At 57.6% G+C, this 21,804-nt stretch overlaps 1 protein-coding gene and 1 long non-coding RNA gene across 2 annotated transcripts; one reads left to right on the forward strand and one right to left on the reverse strand.

Moving 5' to 3' along the window:
- The first annotated feature begins 3,344 nt into the window (after positions 1 to 3,344).
- Positions 3,345 to 11,205, forward strand: LOC148107924 (uncharacterized). Its single transcript, XR_015721247.1, has 3 exons — positions 3,345 to 3,738; positions 9,342 to 9,441; positions 10,403 to 11,205. It is a non-coding gene; the product is annotated as an uncharacterized LOC148107924 (long non-coding RNA).
- Positions 11,206 to 18,177: 6,972 nt separating this feature from the next.
- On the reverse strand, positions 18,178 to 20,874 carry GPR142 (G protein-coupled receptor 142). Its single transcript, XM_087854150.1, has 3 exons — positions 20,835 to 20,874; positions 19,844 to 20,002; positions 18,178 to 19,176 (listed from the first exon to the last, which is right to left on the reverse strand). Exons 1-3 carry the CDS (start codon positions 20,857 to 20,859, stop codon positions 18,305 to 18,307), a joined length of 1,056 nt encoding a protein of 351 aa, XP_087710276.1. The 5' UTR covers positions 20,860 to 20,874; the 3' UTR covers positions 18,178 to 18,304.
- Between the last annotated feature and the right edge of the window lie 930 nt (positions 20,875 to 21,804).

Below are 21,804 nucleotides of genomic sequence, written 5' to 3' on the forward strand. Positions count from 1 at the left end.
AATAAAATTAAAAAAAAAAGGTCACACGCTGTAGACTTCCATTTCTATGACCTATTCTCAGAAAGACAACCTCCAGGGATGGAGGGTGCTTCGGGGGTCCCCAGGCAGGACCTAGGAGTGGGGAGAGGGTGCGGCTCCGCAACGGGAAGCTTGAAGTGAGGTGTCAGGGGGTTAAAATGTCCTGCCCTGAACATGCTGGGCGGTGACAAAAGCAGATAAAACTCAGTTTTATTCTATGTTAATTTAAAAACACAAAGTAAGAGCAAAGAAGGGGAAACTGAATTGAGAGGGAAATGGGCTCTTCTTGTCAATATCTTCTTCCTTTAGGGGCGCCTGGGGGGCTCCATCAGTGACGCATCTGCCTTCGGCTCGGGTCATGGTCCTGGGTCAGGTCCTGGGATCGAGCCCCCACATCGGGCTCCCTGCTTATCGGGGAGTCTGCTTCTCTGCCCCTCCCCTGCTCATGCTCTCTCTCTCTCAAATACAGTCTTTAAAAAAAAATCTCTTCCTTTATTTATTTTTTATTTTTATTATTATTGTTTTTTAATACTGTCTTCCTTTAAAGGGTGATCTCCACCCTCCCCCATGCCAGGCACCGCGAGGCACCAGGCGCGGGGTTTTACCGGCACCCAGCGGCGTGGGCACCTTGCTCCTGGACTTCCTGGCCTCCACAATGGCTGGAATCCACACGCTGTGATGAATTCCTCAGTCCGTGGTTCTGTCCGTGCAGAAGAAAGGACAGTTTTTCCTTCACGCAAAAAAAGGCATGTTCCCCTAGCCCGTCTTCCCTGGGGCTGCTGCCTCTATGTCTGCCTAGTGAGGGCACCCCTTTCTTGGCTTCGGAGGAAACTTCCACTTGATCAGCACTGCGCTTGCCTGATGGAGACTCCCTCTAACACCTGCAAAGCTGCACCTCAGGCTGTGAAACCGTCAACTTGGCACCAAGGCTCAGAGACCGGCTGGCGGCGAGGCGGCCCCCAGCCGCAGGTGGGTATTACGCTGTTAGCCACAGCAACAGGGGAAGTGCCTGGTTCTCTGAAAGACCTTGCGGAGCAGAGCAGCCCTGGCAGACGAGACTTCCCACCTCCAGACCCTGAGATGAGAGAGAGAAACTTTCATTTTTTAAAAGGGTGGGTGGTGTGTGTTGGGGGCATAATTAGCCAAAGCCTTAGTGTTCTAACCTATTTAGTGGAGAAAGGGAGAGGAAAAATTCACTTCTATTTGCCTTCTTCCCTCCTGTTCGCCTTGTTTCTGGTCGATTATCATTTCCAAAAAACAACAGGTCTGGGGGCATTTCCGTGGGAGTGGGGGGCAGGGGTGAGAAAGGACAGAGAGCTGGCGGGGCAGCCCTGGGTCTCCGGGCAGAATCTTGGGGCCATCCCTCCAGGCTGCTGAGAGCCAGGTAGGAGCAGGGAGGACAAGACAGGGCGGGAATGAAAGGGAAGGAGAAAAGAACATCAGAAGGAAGGCCCACCGGCCCACAGTACAGAAACAGCAGCACAACGCATACAACACGCTTTTCTTTTTGATTTGTGCAAGATTCCTAAGAAGTAGGCTGCTCGCCGCCGGACTGTCTCCGAGGGCAGCTCAAGGCTCTGGGCAGCCTGGTGCGGTTGCACTTCCAGGCTACTGTTTCCCTGGCACTTAGCTCATTTCAAACTCAGGACACCTCTCTAAAGTGGGTGGTGGTCTTGTTCCTGCTTCACAGATGGAAGTAACTGAGAGTGGGCCCAATAAGCAACTTCCCCAAAGTCACCCAGGTAGGGTGCCGCCGACCCGGAGGTCAAGGCCAGGCTCTGACATCACAGCTGGTGCCTGCACCTGTCTGCGCTGCACCCTGGATCATGTTCTACGTAGAAACGTTCTAGACAGACATCACAGCAGTGACCTGAGTCCCCAGGACTCTCTGGAGGTAGGAAAAGGAGAGAGGAAGCCAGCAAATCTGGACGCAAGTCCCGGCTCAACCGCTTGCTGTGTGACTTCGGAGCAATCACTTCCCCTCTCTGGGCCTCCATTTCTTCATCTGAAAGAAGGGGACTGTCCTGAGGATTGAAGGCACAGCACAAATGAAGGAGTCTGTAAAATGTCACATGCCGTGGGAGCGTAAGACAGAATGATAGCTCCCGTCCACTGACGCATTCTGTCCGGAACTTGCAGGTGGCCCCTCGAGTTCTGGGATTGGTCCATTCCGTTCCATTCCAGAGGGGAGGCCCACATAGCTGAAACTGTATTTTCTTTTTCAATAGGTCCTGCAGTCACAGGTCAAACATTTAAAGTGACGACAAAGGTGTATCATGAAAATGCTTGCTCCCGTGGAACCGATGGAACCTGTTTCTTGGGTATCCATCCAGAGACGTTCTTTAGCGCATGCGAGCAGACGAGCATATGCACTGCTTTTGCTTTTATGATTTTTACCCAAATGCTAGCATGCCACCTTGTTCATTCATTCATTCATTCATTCATTCATTCATTCATTCATTCACTGAGACTGGAAACCAGCCAGGCCTGCAGCCTGTTCAGGTCCTGCTTTGCTTTTCTTTAGTTTTCCCCCTTTACAACGTAGCTGGGACCTGTCTCCAGATTCATGCATCAGTGCTCCCATTCCTCGTCCTGGCTGCTGTGTTCCATCACCTGCACGTACGGTAAGTGTGGAGTCCGTCGCCTATGGAGGGCACATCCGATCCCTTGTCATTCTTATAAGCAATGGCCCTAGGTCACTCCACGAATGTGCCCCGTTGGGTGTTACGTTTCTAGAAGTGGAATTGCTGGGTCACGGAATATGTGCATTCAGTAGATTCTGCCAAATTGCCCTCCATGGAGGACGTGAGCATTCACAGCCCTGCTGGCAAAGCCCCAGAGTGCCTTTCTCCACCCTTGCCAGCTCAGTGCTTTGTCGAACCTTCGATCTTTGCCAATCTGCTTTGTGGAGCCTTCGATCTTTGCCAATCTACTTGGTGGAAAACAGGGCTTGGGCGTTGTTTTCGTTTGATTCTTTTATTCGAAGTGAGGTTGAGCATCTTTCTAGTGCCCAGCCCTGGACTGGTTCCTTACCACACACAGCCGAAGGCCGTCGCCTTGCCCACGACCCCCTCTGCAAGATCCAGGAGTGGGTTTGTGTTTCTGTCCCCCAGCTTCTCGCTGAGTCACTCAAGAAGGAAAGGGCGGCAGGCTCGGGTTATTTCTGCCCCGGGAGCCATCCAAGCTGCCAGTCCTGGGAAGACCTTGGTCTCTGGCATCGTCTGTGGGCATCCAGCACCCGTGCATACCAGACCGTTGCGCCTGTCAAATTTGGGCTCCCGGGTCCCCCGGGGAGAGACGGGGTGTGCAGGTGGGGATCAGGGCAAACTAGGCGTGGAAAGGTCTCAGCCAGATTTGGAGAGGGGACATTTGGTAGGAACGAATAAGCAAAATCCTAAGCTGTAAGCGGCAGAGTGAGAGGAGCCAGGGGAGGAAGGGTTTAGTTGTTGGGGAAGGCTCCGGGCAGGGAGTGTGGTGAGCCACAGTGAAGGGGTCGGGAAAATTGGGAAGACATTCTCACCGGAAATCTCCAAAGGCGTCTTGCATGAGACGCACCCAGCCCTGGCCACTCAGTTCACCACCACGTCAGAGCTCCTGCTAATCCCTGCCCGGAGTCTGAAGTAGAGATATCCTCTTAGTGCTCATGGAGGATTCAGGCCACTCGTGTGACCAGCAAGAGGCGTGGAGAGGCCGGGGACCCTCGCTGCCCGTCTCTGAGAGGTGGGTCAGCATCCGTGGGGCAGCCCAGGTAAACTTGTAATTTAAGCTCAGGGCCGCCCTATGCATCTGGTTGCATCTTGCTCCTGGACGGAAGATGCCAAGAGGAGCCAGTGGCTAGGTTCCTGGGCCTTGGGGAGTCTGCCGCCGTTATTTCCAGACTCCAACAAAATGCAACTTTGCCCTGGAAATTGCTGAGGCAGAGTCATCCTGGAGCCCCGCAAAGCACGGGGCTGCCGTGAGAGTCTATGACCTCCGGGCCATCTGAGCCCACAGGAGAGCTGGATTGTGGTGTCCGTGAACTGCTGTAGAGCCGGGGCGGGGGGGGGGGGGCATCCTAAGCTGTGCCCCCGTCCACAACCCGGCCTGTCTGCTCTGCTGGGGCTGGTGATCCAGAGCTGCTCTTCAGCCGTGGACTGAGAGATGGGGCCCCCTTGTATCTTGGACCCCACTCCTGGTCCATTCCGGGGCTCCCCATGCTGCTCTGTATGCCACCTGCTGGTTCCCGAGGGAGCATCTCTGGGCGGGGGGTGGGGGTGCTGCCTTCCTGCAGTGAGCTTCTCCTAGTCTTAGCCACAGCACAAAGCCGAGCTTTCGAGAACTGTAGCTACAGGTGCTCTCCTCCTCACCCCACCACCTCCCCAGCCTCCCTGGGGGAAATGTACGAAAGCTGAGGTTGTCCCCGAGGGCGCCAAGACATGATTAATTGCTTTCTGAGAGAATTGTCACCTCCCCTCTCCAGTACCTTGCTCTGCCTCTTCCCCAACCACTGGAGGCTCTGGCTTAGCATGTGAGGGCTGCGGACGTGGGCTCCCTGGCCGCGTCCCAAAGTACCAGCAGCCATGTGCTCAGCAGCCGCTTGCTTCTGCAAATACATCGCTGCACCTCCTTTGCTGAAAAATAAGAACCCTATGTTTGGGGGAAGAAATGTGCATTTTTCGGTGAGCCAGGCCCTCACTGACAGCAGATGGATGGTGGCCGAGGCCAGCTGAGTCAGCCCGACTCTGGAGCAAGCAGACAGTGCGAACCAAGGCAGGGGTGGGAGCCAGCCGAGGAGAGGGAAATACAGAGGTATTTAGAGGCTGTCATCCAGGTTAGTCAGCACCTTGTGCTACTTGATTCGGCCAAGCAGAGGGATGTATGTGCTTTGTGAAGTGTAGGCTAAGAATCAGCAATGGACCCCAAAATATGTAATAATCATCTAAGTTATGTATAATGGTTCAAATTATATATAATGGTATAATGACTCAAATACCTTAGAAATCTATTTCTTACTCATATAACACACCAAGGCAGGTATTCTTCTTTTTCTTTTTTTAAAGATTTTATTCATTTATTTGAGAGAGAGAGAGAGAGAGAGAGAGAGAGAGAGAGTTGAGCACGCACCAGTGGGGGGGAGGGGCAGAGGGAGAGGGAGAAGCAGACTCCCTGCTGAGCAGGGAGCACGACATGGGGCTCAATCCCAGGACCCCGAGATCATGACCTGAGCTGAAGGCAGACCCTTAACCGCTTAACCGACTGAGCCACCCAGGCGCCCCTCAAGGCAGGCATTCCTGACAGGCCAGTGGCTTGCCTCCATGTGGCGATCCAGGAACCCAGGCTCTTTCCATCTGGGTGCTCTGCCATCCCCCAGGGGCTCGTTGGCATCTACATCCAGCTGACAGAGGAGGAAGGGAAGTATGGGGGAGGTACCCCTGCTTCTTAAGGCCTTGGCTCAGAAGTGCCACGCAGCTCTTCTGCTCACATCCAATTGGAGGGAATGAGTCACGTGACCTCACCTAGTTGCAAGAGCAGCTGGGAAATGTAGTTTCTGCCCTTTAATGACAACCACTGCCCTTTAATGACAACTAGAAAGGGAGCAGGGATTTCAGTGGACCTCTAACCATCTCAGCCAGGGGATGAATTTAAGGCGATTAGGTCACGCGACTGAGAGAGAGCAATTCATTCTGGAACTTATTTAAGAAACTCTCTGGAAGAATAGTCCGGGTCTTAAACTAGGGAGTCCTGCTTCAATAACTTGCTAGAAGAGATTTTGCTTTTGCCAAGGACTAGAAGATCCAACAGCATCAGAATGGGGTGGACATACAGGAGAGAGTTAGCAGAGAAGCAAACTTCTAAGAAACCTGGGTCATTAGGCCTAAAAAGCTGTGTGATTCCCTGCAATTGGTCTATCTATAAATAGTTTGTGTCCAAACTTCCTGGTCCGCTGATTGGACCTGGGGTCTCTGGCAGAGGCTACATGGACAAAGATTTGGATGCCTATGTGTGGAGGAGGGGCACAGCCAGAGTGCAGGATGAGGCTGAACCCCAGGGTTTGGAGTGAAGTCAGAATGCTGCCTCTGCCTTCTCACCTGGGGTCAGCTTATAGGACCTGGAGCCATCACTGTACCAGCCCCTGAATTAGCTCTCTCTTGCCCGGTAACAAATCACCACAAACTTAGAGGCTCAACAACACCCATTTATCAGCTCCTAGTTGCGTAGGTCAGAAGTCTGGGGTGGGCTCGACTGGGTCTCTGCTTCGGGTCTCAAAGCCAAAATCAAGGTTTGGGCCAGGCCGAGCGCTCACTGGAGGTCCTGGGGAATGATCAGTAATCGGCTCCCTGGGTCGTTTAGCTTGTGGGCAGGACCAGTTTCCTGGGGTTGCAGGACTGAGGTCCCCATCGTCTTGCTGGCTCTTGGCTGGGGGTCTTTCTCAGTTACCAGAGGCAGCTCTGAAATCCCTTCCATGCACAGCCCCCATCTTCAAAGCCAGAGACGGTGCCTCGGATCCTTCCTGAGCTTGGAATCCTGACTTTCCTTTTGCCACCAGAGACTTTGCTCTTGAAGGGTTCGTGTGATTAAGTCAGGCCCACCCAGATACCTGTCCTGTTTGAAGGTCAACTGATGAGTAACCTTGATTCCACTGCAAATCCCTTTTGGCGTATAACGTAATATAACCATGGGAGCAAAACCCAGGGGAGGGGGTCATGGGGACGTCTTGGAATTCCACCTTCCACAGGACCTGAGGCTTTGCATCTGGGACCTAGAGTGGTATCCTTTGGAGCTAAAGAGACTTTTGTCTTCTGGTCAAAAAGCTGCCCCACCTGGTTCCACCCAGCCTCGGCAGGTTGACCGACAGGCCTGGCCACAGCTCATAACCTATGCAAGGGAGGTCTAAGGACAGAGGAATGCCCCCCTACCACCCCCGCCAGTTCCTTTTCCTCACGGAGACTGGGCCCCGCTAAGGAGAAGCTCCACGCTACGCGGAGCACTCTGCTCCGGGAGAAATAAAGGCAGGCCCTGTTATCAGGGAGCGCGCAGCTAATGGCCTGACTTGCCTCCCCAACACCCCTGCCCCCCGCACTCGGGTCTCAGGCCCTGGAGAGAGCCCCGTAGTTCTCCAGCCTCCCCCCCCCCATGCCTCAACCCTCCCTCACACCCCCTCAGGGAAGGGCAGGCCTGGGCACAGCGACTTCAGGACTTGGCAGCTGCCTGGCATTCCCTGGCCCACTTCCTGGCCACCCAGATGGTGCCTGGCCTGGAGAAGCAGCTCCTGGTTTGTGCCCCACAGATGGCCTGCCACTGGGGAGGGCAGGGGGGATGGGAAGGGGGAGGTCCTGCCCCCCCCCCCCGCCGCCCCGGGCCTCTTGCTGCCGCCTCTCAGCCTAGCCCCACCACCTCACCTCCTAGCCCTGCCCCTGGCCTGTCGGTTGGCTCCCGGGTTCCCTGAGGGTCTGCCCTTAACACGCTCCCAGCACTTTCTGTGACATGTGTCTAGGTCTTTTCGATGCCTTTTCCTTGTAGCAAAGACAGGTGGGGAGCCACCTCTCCCCCCACCTGGGGCCTGCTTCCTTCCACTCATGGATGGAATTCAGGAATGTAGGGTCTGCAGCAAAAACCACTAAAAATGTTTTCTTACCTGAAGGCTTGTCTCCTGGGGCCACGGAGCAGAAAGACCCTTTGTGTGGCCCCCTTTCCTTCCCACCTAGGAGCTGGTGTCTCAGGCCCACCTGACCGGACCCTGGTCTCCCCTCTTGTTGGCAAGTGCTGGGGCTTGGAAACTTGAAGAAGGCCCTTCTTCTGGTACCCCAGTCCCGACGGCTTAACCCAAAGCTCCGTGTGAGGCCAGCTGCCGGGGCTTGCAGCCTTTCCTTTGCCCTGGAGCCCCATGGAAGGCAGCAGGAGGCATGGTGGGGCTCTCTGCAGGCAACAGGGGGTGTGGATGGTAGAGGGCCCTGGGAACCCTCCCGATTCCATGGGGCCAGGATGGACTGCGCAGCCTGCTGGACAGAATTAGCTCCACAAGGATGCTCACTGGTGTGCCCGGATGTGATGTCTGCCCTATGCAGAACTTCAGAGCTGAAAGGAAAGTATCCGATGGTTATCGTTCACGTATCCAGCGTGGATTCACAGAAGCATGGATCGTGACGCCCCTGTGTCCCGCACTGGGTAGTTGCTGGGAATCCCACAGTCAGCTGGAACAGGCCAACTGCTTGGCTGGGCCCGGGGTCGGGGTGGGGAGAGGAAGAGGTGAGAGGCTGGGAGCCAAGACCGGAGGGCTGGCCGGTGGAGGAGTCCGGATGTCATCCTGGGGCACTGGGAAGCCACTGAGGGCTTTATGCAGGGACGGGATCAGGACTGCCTCCAGAAAGAAGGTTCTGGCTACAAGGAAGGAGGGTTGAGCCTGAGCCTGGAAGAGGGAGGCCAGGGGACCCTCTGGAGAGAGGACAGGCCCGTGGACAAGGCCCCTCCTCCCCATAAACACCAAGAGTCCACAATGGAGTCTGTCATGAGAAAGATGCCAAATCTGATCTGGTACCAGGCAGCTGGACCGAAGGACACTTCTGTCTTCAAGCCCTGTCTCTCTTCACGTTTTCTCCTCTTGTCCCTCTGGTCCCCTGTGGCTTCTGCATGGGGTGCTGCTCCCTTTTCCCCCAGACTCCCTGCCCTTTGTGTCCTCAAGCCTCTGCTTGTTTTCTTTCTCCCTCCCGCCCAGCCCACACGACGCCTGCCTTTCCTTAGCTTTTCAGGGACCAAGGCCTCTGTGGGACGCCCATTGGAAAGAAAGGAGAGAGAAGGTAGAGGCTAGATCAGAGCCCCTGAAATGTCTACGGGCTGTGTGGAGGGCCCCTGCCCGCTGCCCCTTCCCGCGCCGAGTGTGCCGGAGTCGGGGTGCCAGGGCTGTGGGGGGCGCAGTGAGGGGCCAGTCCCCCCCCCCCCCCACCGCTGCCCTAGGCTCGGCCTCCCGACGCACAGCCGGTGTGACACGAGCAGGTCCACTGACTGCATGATCTCCAGGCTTTGGGACTGAGAAGCCTCTGTCAGGTTGTGACCACACCCCTTGTGTGTGTGTGTGTGTGTGTGTGTGTGCGCACGCGCGCACGCGCGCCCGCGGGCATGCAGACCTCAGGAGGCAGAACCAAGCCCTTGGAAAAATCAACAGCCACACCTGTTGCTCACCCAAAATCTCTTTCCTTCATAGGTGTGGCCCATCCACTTGAGGTGGGAGAGGACCTGAGGCTGGAGGGGGAGTGGCCACGACGGGTGGGGAAGTGGTGGGGGGGGAGAGGGGGGCCCACAGACACAGTGGCCACATTCAGAAGTGATTTCTTCTGCTTCCTTCCAAGGGACCAAGGAGCCACCTTGACCTACCTGACCAGCATAACCCAGGGGAGTCGGCTTTAATCCTGGGCTCTCTTGGGCTCAAAAGAATCCAGATCACAATAGGTAGGGTTAGATTACTTGGGCCAGCAACTCACTTCGCAGATACAGAAACTGGGGCTTGCAGAGGCCCGGGGCCTGGGGCCTGGGGCCAGTATGGGATACACACTGGCAGCCAGGTCACCTGACCCCCAGGTCGCCTGACCTCCCAGGATGTCTGACCTCGACCCTCCAGGTCACCTGACCTCTCAGACCACTGCTCTTCCCCTGCTGTGTGGTTTTCCCTATATGGAAAATCCCTTTCACTGTGCTACTTAAAATAATTGTGGGGCATCCCGATGGGGTGGGGGCCAGTGGCATGGGCAGTGAAAGAATTCCCCCAAGGCAGAACAAAAGAGAAGTTTATTGCATACACGGCAAGGAGCAGCGGGCAGGACAGCAAAGGAGAGGCTGTCTACCATGAGGCGGTGGCGAGGGGCTATAGTTATAGGGTGGAGTGAGGGAGTATGGGGACAGATGGAATTTTCCCTTTTTTGGTAACTGAGGAATTGTGCCTGGTTGTAAGTAGCCCATTGGTCAGTTAGGGCTTATGGCTTAATGAGGCTGTTTGCATCTGCCCAGTGGCCACTGTGGGGCCCTTTTGCCTCGTTCGACTTTCCAATGCTCAAGCCTGTTGCCTAAAAGTGTCCTCTACAATAATCAAGGAGTAACTCTTGAGGACAAGGATGGAGGTCATGGGGTCACCTTAGAATTCTGCCATCCACAGGGCCTGAAGCTCCTGTCCCCCTCCCTGGCCTCACCCCCAGGCCAGATCCTGGGAGGAAGTAGCCTCCTCCACCATTGGCTGCCCCTAACAATCAGTGAGATGGACCAGCATCCCCAGTACATGGATTATTAACAGTGGAATGGGCGGTGGGGTGGACAGACCCGCAGGCAGACTGCTCTTGTGTCCCAGAGGCTGGTTCCCTCCTGGCCCAACTGGCAGGAGCCCACAGGTCTCAGGCTGTGGTTTCAACTTTCAACTCAGGAGTGCGAGATACCCACAGGATGCCAGAGAGAAGAGAGCCTGGAACTCGGCCGTTCTCATCGCAGGTGCCACGGCAGCCAGGACACCCCCACTCTGTTTTTGCATTTCTATCTGATTTCCTTGCTGACATCCTAAAAATGAGTATTCACTCATTTAATAAATATTTATGGAGAGCATGCACAAAGTATCAGGGTAGGAGCTGGAGGCAAGGCGGCCAGAAGCTTGCTTTCAGAAGACTGGACGGAAAATGTTGTGTGCAAAACCAGTGGGTTCTTGTCCAAGTTCTGAAACTTACTGGCTCTGTGACCAAGCTGTCACCTAACCTTTCCAATTTCTGGTTTGCTTGCCTGAAAAACTGGGCTGATACCCACCGGTTGTTGGTGACAGACTGAATCTACAGATGGACAATGGCCAGACCATCTATAAAAATAGAACTGTGACCCACAATCCTGCAGCGACCAGCTCAGGAATCCAGTTGTGGTTTGCAGGAAGCGGCCCCGGAAGCCGGCCTGCTAGCTGTGAGTCAGACCTGTAGGGCACCAGACAACTATCTCTAGCAACTAGTCCCCAGAAGTCAAACATTAACCCTGTAACAATTGGCCCCAGGTGGTCCGGATGTGATTAATGAGCGACAGCTTCCCTCATTCTAGATCCTGCTTAGGACCAACCAGAGAAGACCAAATCTGCACCTCACTGCTCGATCACGCAGGATGCCCCGTGCCTAGTTAGGGCCCCTTGCAGCCTCCCTGGCCCTGGTCCCTAGCCTCCCATCAGGGCACAACTGAGGTCTTCCATTTGTTCCACTACCAGCTTTCCTGGGCCCCATCCCCCTCGACTCCCCGTCCAGCACGGGTGAATGGTGGCGGACTCCTCGAAGCAAGCTCCAAAGCACCAGCCTTTGCTGGTTCTCCTGTGAGTGGCTTTCATTTATTCTCCTACTGGGGTCAAAGTCAGGGGACGCGGGAGTTGGTTAAGAGCCCAGGACTTCTAGAAATGTAAGGTGGAAAGATTGCCAGTAGGAAGGCTCCCCGCGAGGACCAGAGTAGGTGTCCTGGGAAGGGAAGCAGCTCGAGCCTCTTGACCTCACCGCTGAACTTGCTCCAGGCCACTGATCTGAGCTCCGATGGGGACAGTACTGGGGGCGGCCTCCTCCAGGCCCGTTCTCCTCCCATGCAGCCGTGGAAGCATCATAAGGACAGTACCCAGTGTCCTTGGCACTAGAAGTGCCAGCTATGGCAGAATGGGCAAATCGGGGATTCGGGGAGTAAGGCCCGGCTACCAAGGACCACCAGGGCAGGTGGCTTTCTGGGCCCATACCCAACTACGCCTTGCCTTCAGATGACCTCTGGGCACGTGTCCAGCATCTAGAGGAACGCTTCTGAATGCCTGGACCCAGGCTAAGTTCCCACAGGCACAGGATGGTCAGTAGGTCAGGGAGGGCCGAAGCCCCCAGTTCAGGTAGTGGTAGAAGCTTCTCTCACCCCAGCAGTGCTCCAGGGGCCGTGGTGGGAAGGGGGAACATGCCCTCTTTCTTCCCCCAGGTCTCCTCCAAACTCAGCAGGCCCTGCAGAAGCATCTGGGTCCCTCCGTCCTGGCCTCACCCTCTCTTGCCTGGACTAGCCACCAGTCTCGGGGGTCTCCAGTTTCCCGCCTCGATCCATTCTCCATAGTGCCGCCAGTGGGATCTTTCTAGAATACAATCCTAAGAACCTTCAGAAGCTCAGCCTGCCACACAGAGAGAACTTTCAGGCCAGCACCAGCCCAGCTTTCCTACTTTACGCCAAACTACTCACTGTTTTCACTTGACTCCAAGAGTTAGAATAAAGGGGCATGTGCTCGCGTGTACTTGGACGCGTAGACTTCCCCTCGCACGTCCCTTCTGGATCTGGGCTCTCTGCCAACTCCAGTATCTCCCCAAGCCTTGCACAATGGTGAGAGGCACAGGGCCCAGAGATAAACAGGCCCGTATCCGAGGACTGCACCCCCCTCCCCAGCTGTGTGTTCTTTGGGCAAATTACTTAACCTCTTTGACCCTCAGTATGTCCATCTGCAAAATGGACATAGTCATCCCCACCTGGAGCTGTTAGTGTGAGTATTCTCTGAGGTGGTGTATCCAACCCTCAGCCCGGTGCCTGGGACGGGGGAAGGCTCGGAAGATGCTACCTTTTCTACAAGGTACCGCATCTGGGGCTGAGGAGCTTGCCCGTGGAAGGGACCACAGGCCCCACCTAGTCCAACCTCCACACCCTGAGGTTGGAAATGACTTTCCCAAGGTCACTCAGTGCACTGGCATCGGAGAAGGGCCAGCTGTCTTCATTGTTTGTAGAGAGGACACTCTGGGGAAGGGGTTTGGGTTCGTTGCCTCCGTGAGAGTTTGGGACACAGAAAATTCTAGAAGGGTGCTACCTCCTGGTCAGGAGAACTAAGACAGACTAAACCCAGTAACAACTGGCATGTCTTGGTGGCAAGGAATCCTTGGATCTTTTCTGGCAGGGCCTGCTGTTCACTTGGGCAAAGTGAGAGCCCATCCCTCTGTGGGCAGGGATGCCCCACTGGGAGGGAACCCTTGGAAACACTCTTCCGGCCTAGCCCCCAGCCCCACCATCTCTGTGCGCTGTCCCGGAGTGACAGTGCGGCGCCCAGCCCGGCACTCACCAGCCATCTCGCCTCTGGCCACCTCCAGCCAGCTGGGTGGGCACCCAGACCAGGAGGGACACTCTGGCACAGACACTTGGTTCCCATGTCCCCAGGCCCCGGGGCCATTTCAGCAGGTGGTCCAAGGAGCTCTCCCAGCAGCCCTGCCCCATCGCCCCTCACCAGGAAGCCCTCTGATCCCAGCCCTGTTCTCCAACAATCCTTCCACGTCCCTGGGATACTGGGTCACTTGGGTCCTTCTCCCACAGAAAAAGAGCAACGCCCTCCCCTCCTCCGCGCCTGGGCCTGGATGCCCTCTGTGCAGCCACAGCCTTCCATTCCAAGCCAGCTTGCACATCCCTCCCCCCCCCACGTCGTCCAGTGGACCCTCTCGCCTTCTACCATCCCACCCCCCATGGCACCCGCGCCCCCTCCTTGCACTGCACTGCCCTCCCCCCAGCCTCCGAGGGGTGCTGTGGCGGATCAGGGGCTGCCAGGGCATCTTGGCATTCCTAGCTCTGCCTGCTAAATATACATCCAGGCGAGTCCGGGAAGGAAACGCCACAGACCAGTTAACTCTTTCACCTCCAGCAGCCACCAGAGGGCCGCCGTGGAGGGGTGGGCCGTCTGGTGGAGGGGTGTGCAAGGAGCCTCTGCCCAGGCTGAGCTAGAGGGCGGGCGGACCAGCAGCCCCTCACAGCAGGCCAGAGGGATGGGGTCTTGGGGTCAGGGCTCCGGGGGAGGGACCTGTGAGTAGGATACCAGCTATGCGCTCATGGTCCCCCCCCTTTCCTGCCCAGTAGGAGGGCAGGTGGGGGCTCCCTTGCTCGTCTCATGGTGGCCTGGGGCTAAGTCAGGCCCTAACCCACTCAGCTCTCCTCTTACAGAGAAGGTGAGGCAGCGCCGAGCAGGTGGCCCACCTTCTTCGGGCAGGGGGCAGGGGTCCCCTTTACAGGCTACTTGGGACAGAGGTGTGAAGGCCTGGGAGGAGCCTCAGACAGGAGGCGGTGGGAGTCTCCTGCCTGGCTGGTCCTGGATCAGCCTCCACCTTCCCTTCTTCCCTAAACGGTGGGTGAGCACCCCAGCAAGGCAGCCCTAGCCTAGGCCCGCCACCTATGCTCTCAGAGGCCCACCAGGCTGGCCTAGCTAGGAATGGGGGGCTGCAGGCTGGTGAGGTCAGTGGGGCTGGCAGGGGTGGGGTGGGCAAAAGACTCCCTCCTGCTTTGTGACCAGAAGGGGGAACTCAGCGGGCTCCAGGGAAGGTTCCAGGCAGGGATGGAACCACCCTGAGTCCCACCTCTGCTCATGACTCACTGCGAGGTTTGGCAGTCTCCCTCCCTCCTCACCGCCCCGGCCCCTTTCCCTCCATCCTTGTCACAAGGGGCCGCTGCCAAGGCTCAGACTCCCTTGAGTGCCCAAGTGGCTGCCAGGGCCACGACCCGCTGCCGCGGGGTGGGGCCAGGTGGAGCTGGACTCGGGTGGGGTGAGTGGGACCTCAGAGGCACTGATGGAGGATAAGCTCCCCATAGTGGGGAAAGCAGTTCCACTGAATAGGAGGCCAGCGGGAGGGTTGGCTGGACCCTGCCATGGGTGGAGGGAGGAGGCCAATGAATGGGCCCTTCACACAGTGCCATGCACAGGAAACCATTCCAACCACCAGAATGATCTGGGAAAACTGTAGTGACCTGTGGGCCCTCTGGGCTCACCAACCCCAGCGTGGCAGCTGGCGTGGCTTCAGGGTGGAGGGGAGTGACAGGGGGAACAGCTGATCCCTCCCACCCGGCCACTCCCCAAGCTGGCCGAGGGCCCCAGGGCAGGCACACTTTCTTTACAGTATCTTGGATCTTTCTACAAACCTGGCTTAAAGCCCTGCGGGTCAGTTCCCATCCGGCCAGTCCTGCAGCGCCCCCTGCTGTCTGAGCCCATAGCGACAGGCGAGAGGAGGGGGTGGGCCCCCAGACTCTCTGAGGAGCTTGAGCTTCACCATTGACAAAGGAGGTGGGCGTGGGGAAAGCCAAGATCCCCAAGACTCCCGTGTCAAAGGCCATCCCGTTGTCCCTGCCACCACATCTATCATCTGACTGACCAAAGGGCTCAATGCTTAATTCAGTAAGTCCTGCTCTCTGGGGGGACCCCTCCCCAGCCTGGTTGCTGAAAACAGCAGGTCCTGCTAGAAGTCTCTCCCCTTGTCCCCATCTTGCCCGCTCCCACTCCCCACCCTGGGAGGATGGGGACAGCTGTGTGCCTCTCTATTTGGACAAAAAAGAAAAAGGGGAAAGAGCGGTAGAGCCCCTTAAGGGGAAAGCTAGAGGGAGCTGGAAGTAAACCAGCAGAGGCAGTGGGGTGCGGGGGTGGGGACACCCTAGAATCCCCGAGTGCTGACACCCACGTGGGAGAATGCAGGACGTGGCTGCAGGTAGCAGGGAATCGCGGGCAGTGGTGGAAAGCCGGGCAAGCTCTGAGCCCAGGCAGGACAGAGACGCTCTGGGGCCAGTAGACGTGACAGAGGGGACCCAGGAAGCCTGGCCAACAGCACATTTGCTCTCCTGCCTGAGCACAAGGGAAAAGGGGGCCAGCATCCTAATCAGGAGTCAGAACATAAGGAAAACTTTGCTGAACTAAGAGGTAGGCTCCGTGTGGAGCTGAGACCATCTGTAGCAGACTCTGCAGACAGGTTGGCGAAGGAGAGAAGGGTGAACCACACCACCGTAGTCTTGTCCTCCTTCCTGAAGCTGTTGAGAGTTAAGAGTAAAAATGCACGAAGGCAGCTGCAAGAGCAGTTTTAATAATATTCCACATGTCAGTGATCTTATCAAAGTGATGAGCTCTTCATTTCGTTCAAGGTTACGAAGACGTTTGAAAGGAACTGTTGCTCAATCCATCTTATTAGGAAACTACAATTGTGGTTTCCAAATCTGGTAAGTCCAGGACCAAAAAGTTGTAAGTGACACAAGGCATCCCTGAAGCTGCCCTTCTCCCAGTCTGCTGCCCCTGAGCCCCTGAGAGGCGCCCGGAGGGGCAGGAAACAGCAGAGACCTGCTCTCCAGGAGCGGAGGGCCACATGCTCAGCATGTCCCCTCTCCTGGCTCCCATTTCCTCCATCTGCAAAATGGTGACATACTCAGGACACAGGGTTGTTTGGAAAAACTGCTGTCGCCCCAGCCTGTGGGTTCGCGTGAGGTCACGAATTCATATTAACACCCTGGTTCTGGTGGCTCCACGCCCCCACCTCGTGCAAAACCCTACCTGCCTCCACAGAGACTCCCCACCTGTTTCTGGAAGTTCCAGGTTGCGTCAGTGCTTGGAAGCAGGTGAGTGGAAGGGCCTTCTCGAGGACAGCCCACTGGCCAGTTGAGAGTGTCCTGTCATTGGTCTTGCCCCAGCCACAGCACCGCCTTGCACGACAATGCTCTTTCCTGATACTAGACGGGCTCTCAGAGGTTTCTTAGAGTGGGAGGAAGGTCCCTCTTCCACGGTGTTCCATTTGGTTCTGCATCAGAAAGGCACCTTTCTTCCCAGTGCCTCCTTCTGTAGGCAGACTGGGCCCCTCCAGCAGGCTGGGAGGCATTGGCCCAACCTCTAGGGCCTGCTCTTCCCCAAGATACCTGCCCTGCACACCCTCTTTCTAAAACAAGGCAGGCAGCCCCGGCGCAGCCACTCTTGCCCACAGCCGTATCCGTGTGCCCATGGGGGGACCCTCCGTGACCCCAACGCACTGAGGGTCAGCTTGGATCCCGCTCTGCCAGCAGTGATGGTGCCTGGGGGACCCCCTTCCTCTCTGAACTCGGGGCCAGATGTGTCCCAGAATTCAGAACTTTTCGGAACACAGAAGGGTCACACGTGGCCTGTCCATGCGCTTGATCTCGGTTCCAGCAGCCACACCCGCAGAGAGTCGGCTGGGAACCACTGTGTCTACACTCCCCCATCCTGCTGCAGGTCAGGTCAGGTTTTGCCACTAAATGTGACCGTGGCAAACTTGGGACAGATGTTTTGGTTTTCAGAGCTCTTTAGAATTATGGATAAAGGATGGAGGGCCTGCCTTTTCCCCTTTTGGGTACGGCTGAAGGTCCCCTCCTGGACACCCCTGTTCCGGGGAGAAGAGGAAAGCCAAGCCTTTATTTTGCACTGACGGTGTGCCCCAGGTATTTCTGGCTCTTTCTGCTAGGCCATCCTGCTAAGGGGTTGGGTGCTGGTGGGCCTGGCCTGGACCTCCCCTTCAGGGGAAAGGTCAGCTCAGGCTGACTGACTGGGAAGCAGAAAGCAGCCGCTAATGTGTTTACCCAGAGCCAGGAGCAGGTGGGAGGTCCATCTGCTAATCTCTCCCAGCTGCCTCTCCCGGCTGGCACCCTGGCGGAGAGAAGAGAGGGGCCCAGGAGAGGCTGGGAGGGGCCACGCAGAGCCACCCCCCCCCCCCCGCACTCCCGCCCTGATCTGCTGGGCCTTCCTCCCGGTGGTGGAGAAAGAGGCCCTCCTCCAAGTGGAGTGGGCTGAGTCCTCCCTTCCCATCCCCCCTCCCGGGGCGGAGAGGGCACTTCCTGTCTCCGCAGCAGCAACAATGAAAACCCTGGGGCGATTCTGGGTCCCTGAACCTGTTCTGGCCCCAGGGCAGGGAGTTAAGTGGAAGGGAAGCAGGACTCAAGGGTTGGTGTCGCCCCAGGGCAGGACATCTAGTCTGCTTTAAGAGCACCTCTTTTCCCAAGCAGCCCCCCCACCTTACTGGGCCAAGACATTGGGGTCCCCTAGCCTCGAATATACCTGGGATCCTACCAACGGCTTCCTTTCATCCTGGCCTTGCCACTAGAAGCCAGAGAAGTGATGACTCAGGGAGTGACAGGTAGGCTCTGGGGGGTGGGGGAGGGGTGGAGCTGGAAATGATTCTTAGCCCTCTGTCTGTCCATCCATTCATCCATCCACCCATCCGTCTTGCCCTTCATTCATTCATCCAAGCCACGTTAATCCAGCCTTCATCACGTGCACGGTGAACTGTCCCTCACGAAGGAATGCCCAGAGCAGCTGACGCTATTAGCCTGTGCCCGGCAGAGCCCTCTCCTTGCGCCAGGAAGTGGGAATTGCTGGTGAGGCTAATGGGAGAGCCGGATAAATTGGACGCCCCCGCACCTGGGAAGCCGCCCCCCCCAGGAAGAAGCCTCCCCCGCCCCGCCCTCAGATTGCAGAGGGGGGGGTTGACAAAGTTTTGTGGGCACAGCACAAGGGCAGCAGTAAATCCGGCCCTGAGCCGCCTGCAAGCACCCAGGCTGGGCCCTGCCTCTACTGTTCTGCCCCTTTGGGAGGCCCTGGAGGCTTCAGCACGGAGTTCCCCACCGCGCCCTCTGGCCGTGACCCCAGCGTGCAGGGCAGGTGGGCATCATGGACGACCTCTCGGACGGTGGCCCGGAAAGTCTTGCTGACAAAGCAATAGAGGCCGAAGTTGACCGCCGTGTTGAGCATGGCAGCCATGTTGGCCACGTCCAAGGCCAGGTGGACCCTCCAGTCCCGGTGGACGGGGGCCACATACAGGTGGTAGAGCATGACGAAGATCCGGGGTGCCCAAAGGAGGGCGAAGAGCGTGCTGACACCCAGCAGGATGGCTGTACTCTTGCCCACCCGGGGCCGCGGCCCACTCTGGCTTCTCCTCCGCAGCCGGCAGACGATGGCCGAGTTGGTGACCAGGAAAACGCCACAAGGGATAAAATAGACCGTGAGGCAGTGGGCCCACTTGAGGACCTCGTCCAGCATGCTGGGGGGGTCCACGTCCCTCCACACGTCCAGCCACCAGTAGAAGGGGATGCCCGTGAGCAGAGCGGCACCCAGGACGGTGACGATGGCCCGGCGGGTCCGGCCTGGGGACGAGGCGGCCCGGTGCTGCAGGGGGTGGCACAGGGCGCTGTAGCGGTCAACCGTGAGCAGGACAGCGATCCAGACTGAGGCATGGTTGGCGGCAAACTCCAGGATGTTAGCCGAGCGCACCACAGCCTGGGGCACCTGCCGGGCCAGCACGGCCCCCTGCAGGAGGAAACCCACGAACACGATGACCACCTGGGTGACGATATCTGAGGCCGTGAGCGCCAGAAGGTAGTAGTAGGAGGGCTTCCTGGTCCTGGTGGCCAGCCGGGCCAGGGCCACTGTGGTCAGGAGGTTGACTGATGGCGACAGAGGTCACAGAAGGCAGAGGGCAGAGGCATTAGAAGGGCTGCTTAGACTGTTTCCAAGGTATTATCATTGTCCCTCTCTGCCGGCTGTCCCTGGCTTCTCTTTTTCTCTTTCCAGGCCCTTCTTAAAGCTCACTTTATCAGGGAGGCTCACCAGGTCAGCCCTGCCCCATCCATGCATCCACCGCAGGCCATTGACTTCATCCCGGGGGCAAGGCCTCTGCCTTACACATAGGGAGAGGTGGGTAATTCCCCAAGGCCGAGACCACCTGTTCTTTCCCGCACCCACCTCCCCACCTGCCCCTAGCTCTGTTGCTCTTGGAAGCCGTGGGCCGTAGGGGAAGATTTCAACCGAGCTGAGGGCAGTCCTCCATGAACTTAGCCTAGCACAGTGCCCACTGCTGGGGTGGGGGGAGCGGAGGGTCCTTCTGGTGAAACCTTGGCTTTAGCCATGGAACACCCCAAATCCTGGCCCCTCACTTTTACTCCCCACCATGCTTTGCTCCCCAAAGACCCAGATCACCCTATAAAGTCAAAGGGTATCCTGGAGTCTGAGATTCTGGGTCTCGGGGTCAGCACAGAGGATGGGCACCCATCGAAGAAGGACCCCCACCTCCACCCCCCCCCCCCAGCTCCCAGAGCCCAGCTTGCCACTCACCAGGCAGCCCCAGGCCCAGCAGGACGCTGTAGTAGATGACAGGGACGACACCCACCACGCACGGAGACCGCTCTGGGGTTTCTGGCCAATGGCCTTCCCACTCCTGGCTTGTCCCACTGCCGTTGGCTGCGGGCAGCAGGGTCGCTTGTGGCGGGCCAGCTAGGGAAGGTGGAAGGGTCGGGTGAGAGCTTTAGGTCTCTCTCCAGCCTGCCCCTGCCCCTGAGAACTTTATTCCCCCCTATTCTCTGCACATGCCCCGGTCAGCATGTGGCAATCCCTATCGCCAGGTCCAGCCCAGCCCAGCCCACGCCCCATCGGCCTGACTCCCCCATTAAAGGGAAGAAGTCCTCTGTGGCGTTTCTTGATGCCGTGGACACTATTTCTCCATTGCGTTGCTCGAGGTGCGTCTTCTGCCTGGAAGGACGGACCCTGAAACAGGCTGGCCAGCACGGTTGGGGGGGGCATGCAGATTCCTGGGCCTCGCTGCAGGCAGTCTGAGCCAGGGTCCAGAGCGGGGCTTGGGCAGCTGTGTTTTCAGTGAGCAGCCTCGGTGAGTCTCACCCACGGTGACTCACGGCAGCCACTCGGCTCTACTCAACGGCCACCCCCTCTCTCAGGAGTGACAGTACTAGGTTTCCTGCTCTTCCTCCCTACAGAACAGCCCTCTTTATAGGTTAGCACTACTGGAGATGGGATGGCCCTGGTTTTCAGACGGGGAAACTGAGTCCAGAGGAGTAAGGTGACCACCTACTTGGGTCCTTGCTCTCCTCAGCCCCCACTTTAGGTCCAGCTTTTGATTTCCTGCTGAAGCCCTCCCCCCAGACATCCCTGCCCTCCCCCCACGTTGTCCCCTCACCCCCCTGGCCCAGCTAAACCTAGTTTCCCCATCCACCGCTCATTGGTGATCAGCGTTAAGTCTCTCGATTCCTCACCTGTTCCTCACCTGCCTGCCACTGTCCTCTCCCCTCCCACCTCATTCTGGATACTTTACCTGCCTCCTGCCCCTTAAGCGTCATGATCCTGGGTCCTGAGTCCTAGGTCACCTTGTGGCTTTTCTGGGGGTCCCCGCAGCTCCCTCCCAGCATCGCCAGCTCTCCAAGGGGGTGGTTTGCCCTACGATTCTTCCCGCAGCACTGAGACTGAGCCGGTCAGTGCAGAGAGGTGGGGTGGTGGGAGGAGGGAGGAGGAGGAAGGAAAGGGTGGGGCCGAGGCTCAGGGGAATGAGTCTCTACAGTGGATACCGCTTGGAGCAAACCAGGATCCCCGAGGATGCACAGGCAGGGGTCAGGCTGAGAGGGAGGCTTCGAAGAGGGGGCTGGACTGGGTCTCTGGATAGGCCGCCTCGTGTGCCAGGGCACTCTGGGGCCTGGGCTGGGCTCAGCGGGCATTTACATCCTGAGGGTGAGGACTTCAGGACAAGGCAGAAGGATCCCATCTGTGGCGTCAAAGAGAGGAGGGAACCAGTGCAGGGCAGGGGTGAGGCCGCAATGGGCAGGGCCCAGATCTAGAGAGAGGCCTCATGGGCCAGGTTTGAAGGAGTCAGTCCTGCAGTGGCGGTGACAGGCAGTGGGACGAGGAGCAGGCTCTCTGGGGGCTTTGGGCCTGGAAGGGGGCAGGAAGCCGTGTGCAGGGGTGGCAGTGACCACCAGGAGAAGCCTGACCAGGCTGCCAGCCGCTCTGAGAATCCAAGACCCAGTGGCCCCCTCGAGCTGTTGTTTTCCTAGGCTTGGTGAAATGGACCATCCCCCCAGGAATATTAGTCGCTGGCAAATAATCAGCAGCAGGTGCAGTGAGCGCCCTGGGGAGGCCGGAATCTGTGCCCACTGGCTCCCCCCACCCCCCTTGGGGAAGTGACCAGAGCAGCCCACAGTGGGCACCAGGGACAAACGTGTGGCCCGACTCTAGAGGAGAGCTGAGGTCCAGCCTGGAATCACTTCCCATGCCCATCTCTGGGAATGTCG

The sequence above is a fragment of the Ursus americanus genome, chromosome 23 (assembly GCF_024610735.1).
Source record: "Ursus americanus isolate L20-20 chromosome 23, mUrsAme1.1.p, whole genome shotgun sequence".
Lineage (NCBI taxonomy): Eukaryota > Metazoa > Chordata > Mammalia > Carnivora > Ursidae > Ursus > Ursus americanus.

Excerpts from the sequence above, each read along its gene's own strand:
- GPR142 (XM_087854150.1), bottom strand. The coding sequence starts at position 20,859 with ATGACGCTTAAGGGGCAGGAGGCAG. Across the intron at positions 20,003-20,834 it reads GCTTAAGGGGCAGGAGGCAG|CTGGCCCGCCACAAGCGACC; the intron begins GTAAAGTATCCA and ends CACCTTCCCTAG. Across the intron at positions 19,177-19,843 it reads GCTGGGCCTGGGGCTGCCTG|TCAACCTCCTGACCACAGTG; the intron begins GTGAGTGGCAAG and ends TGTCGCCATCAG.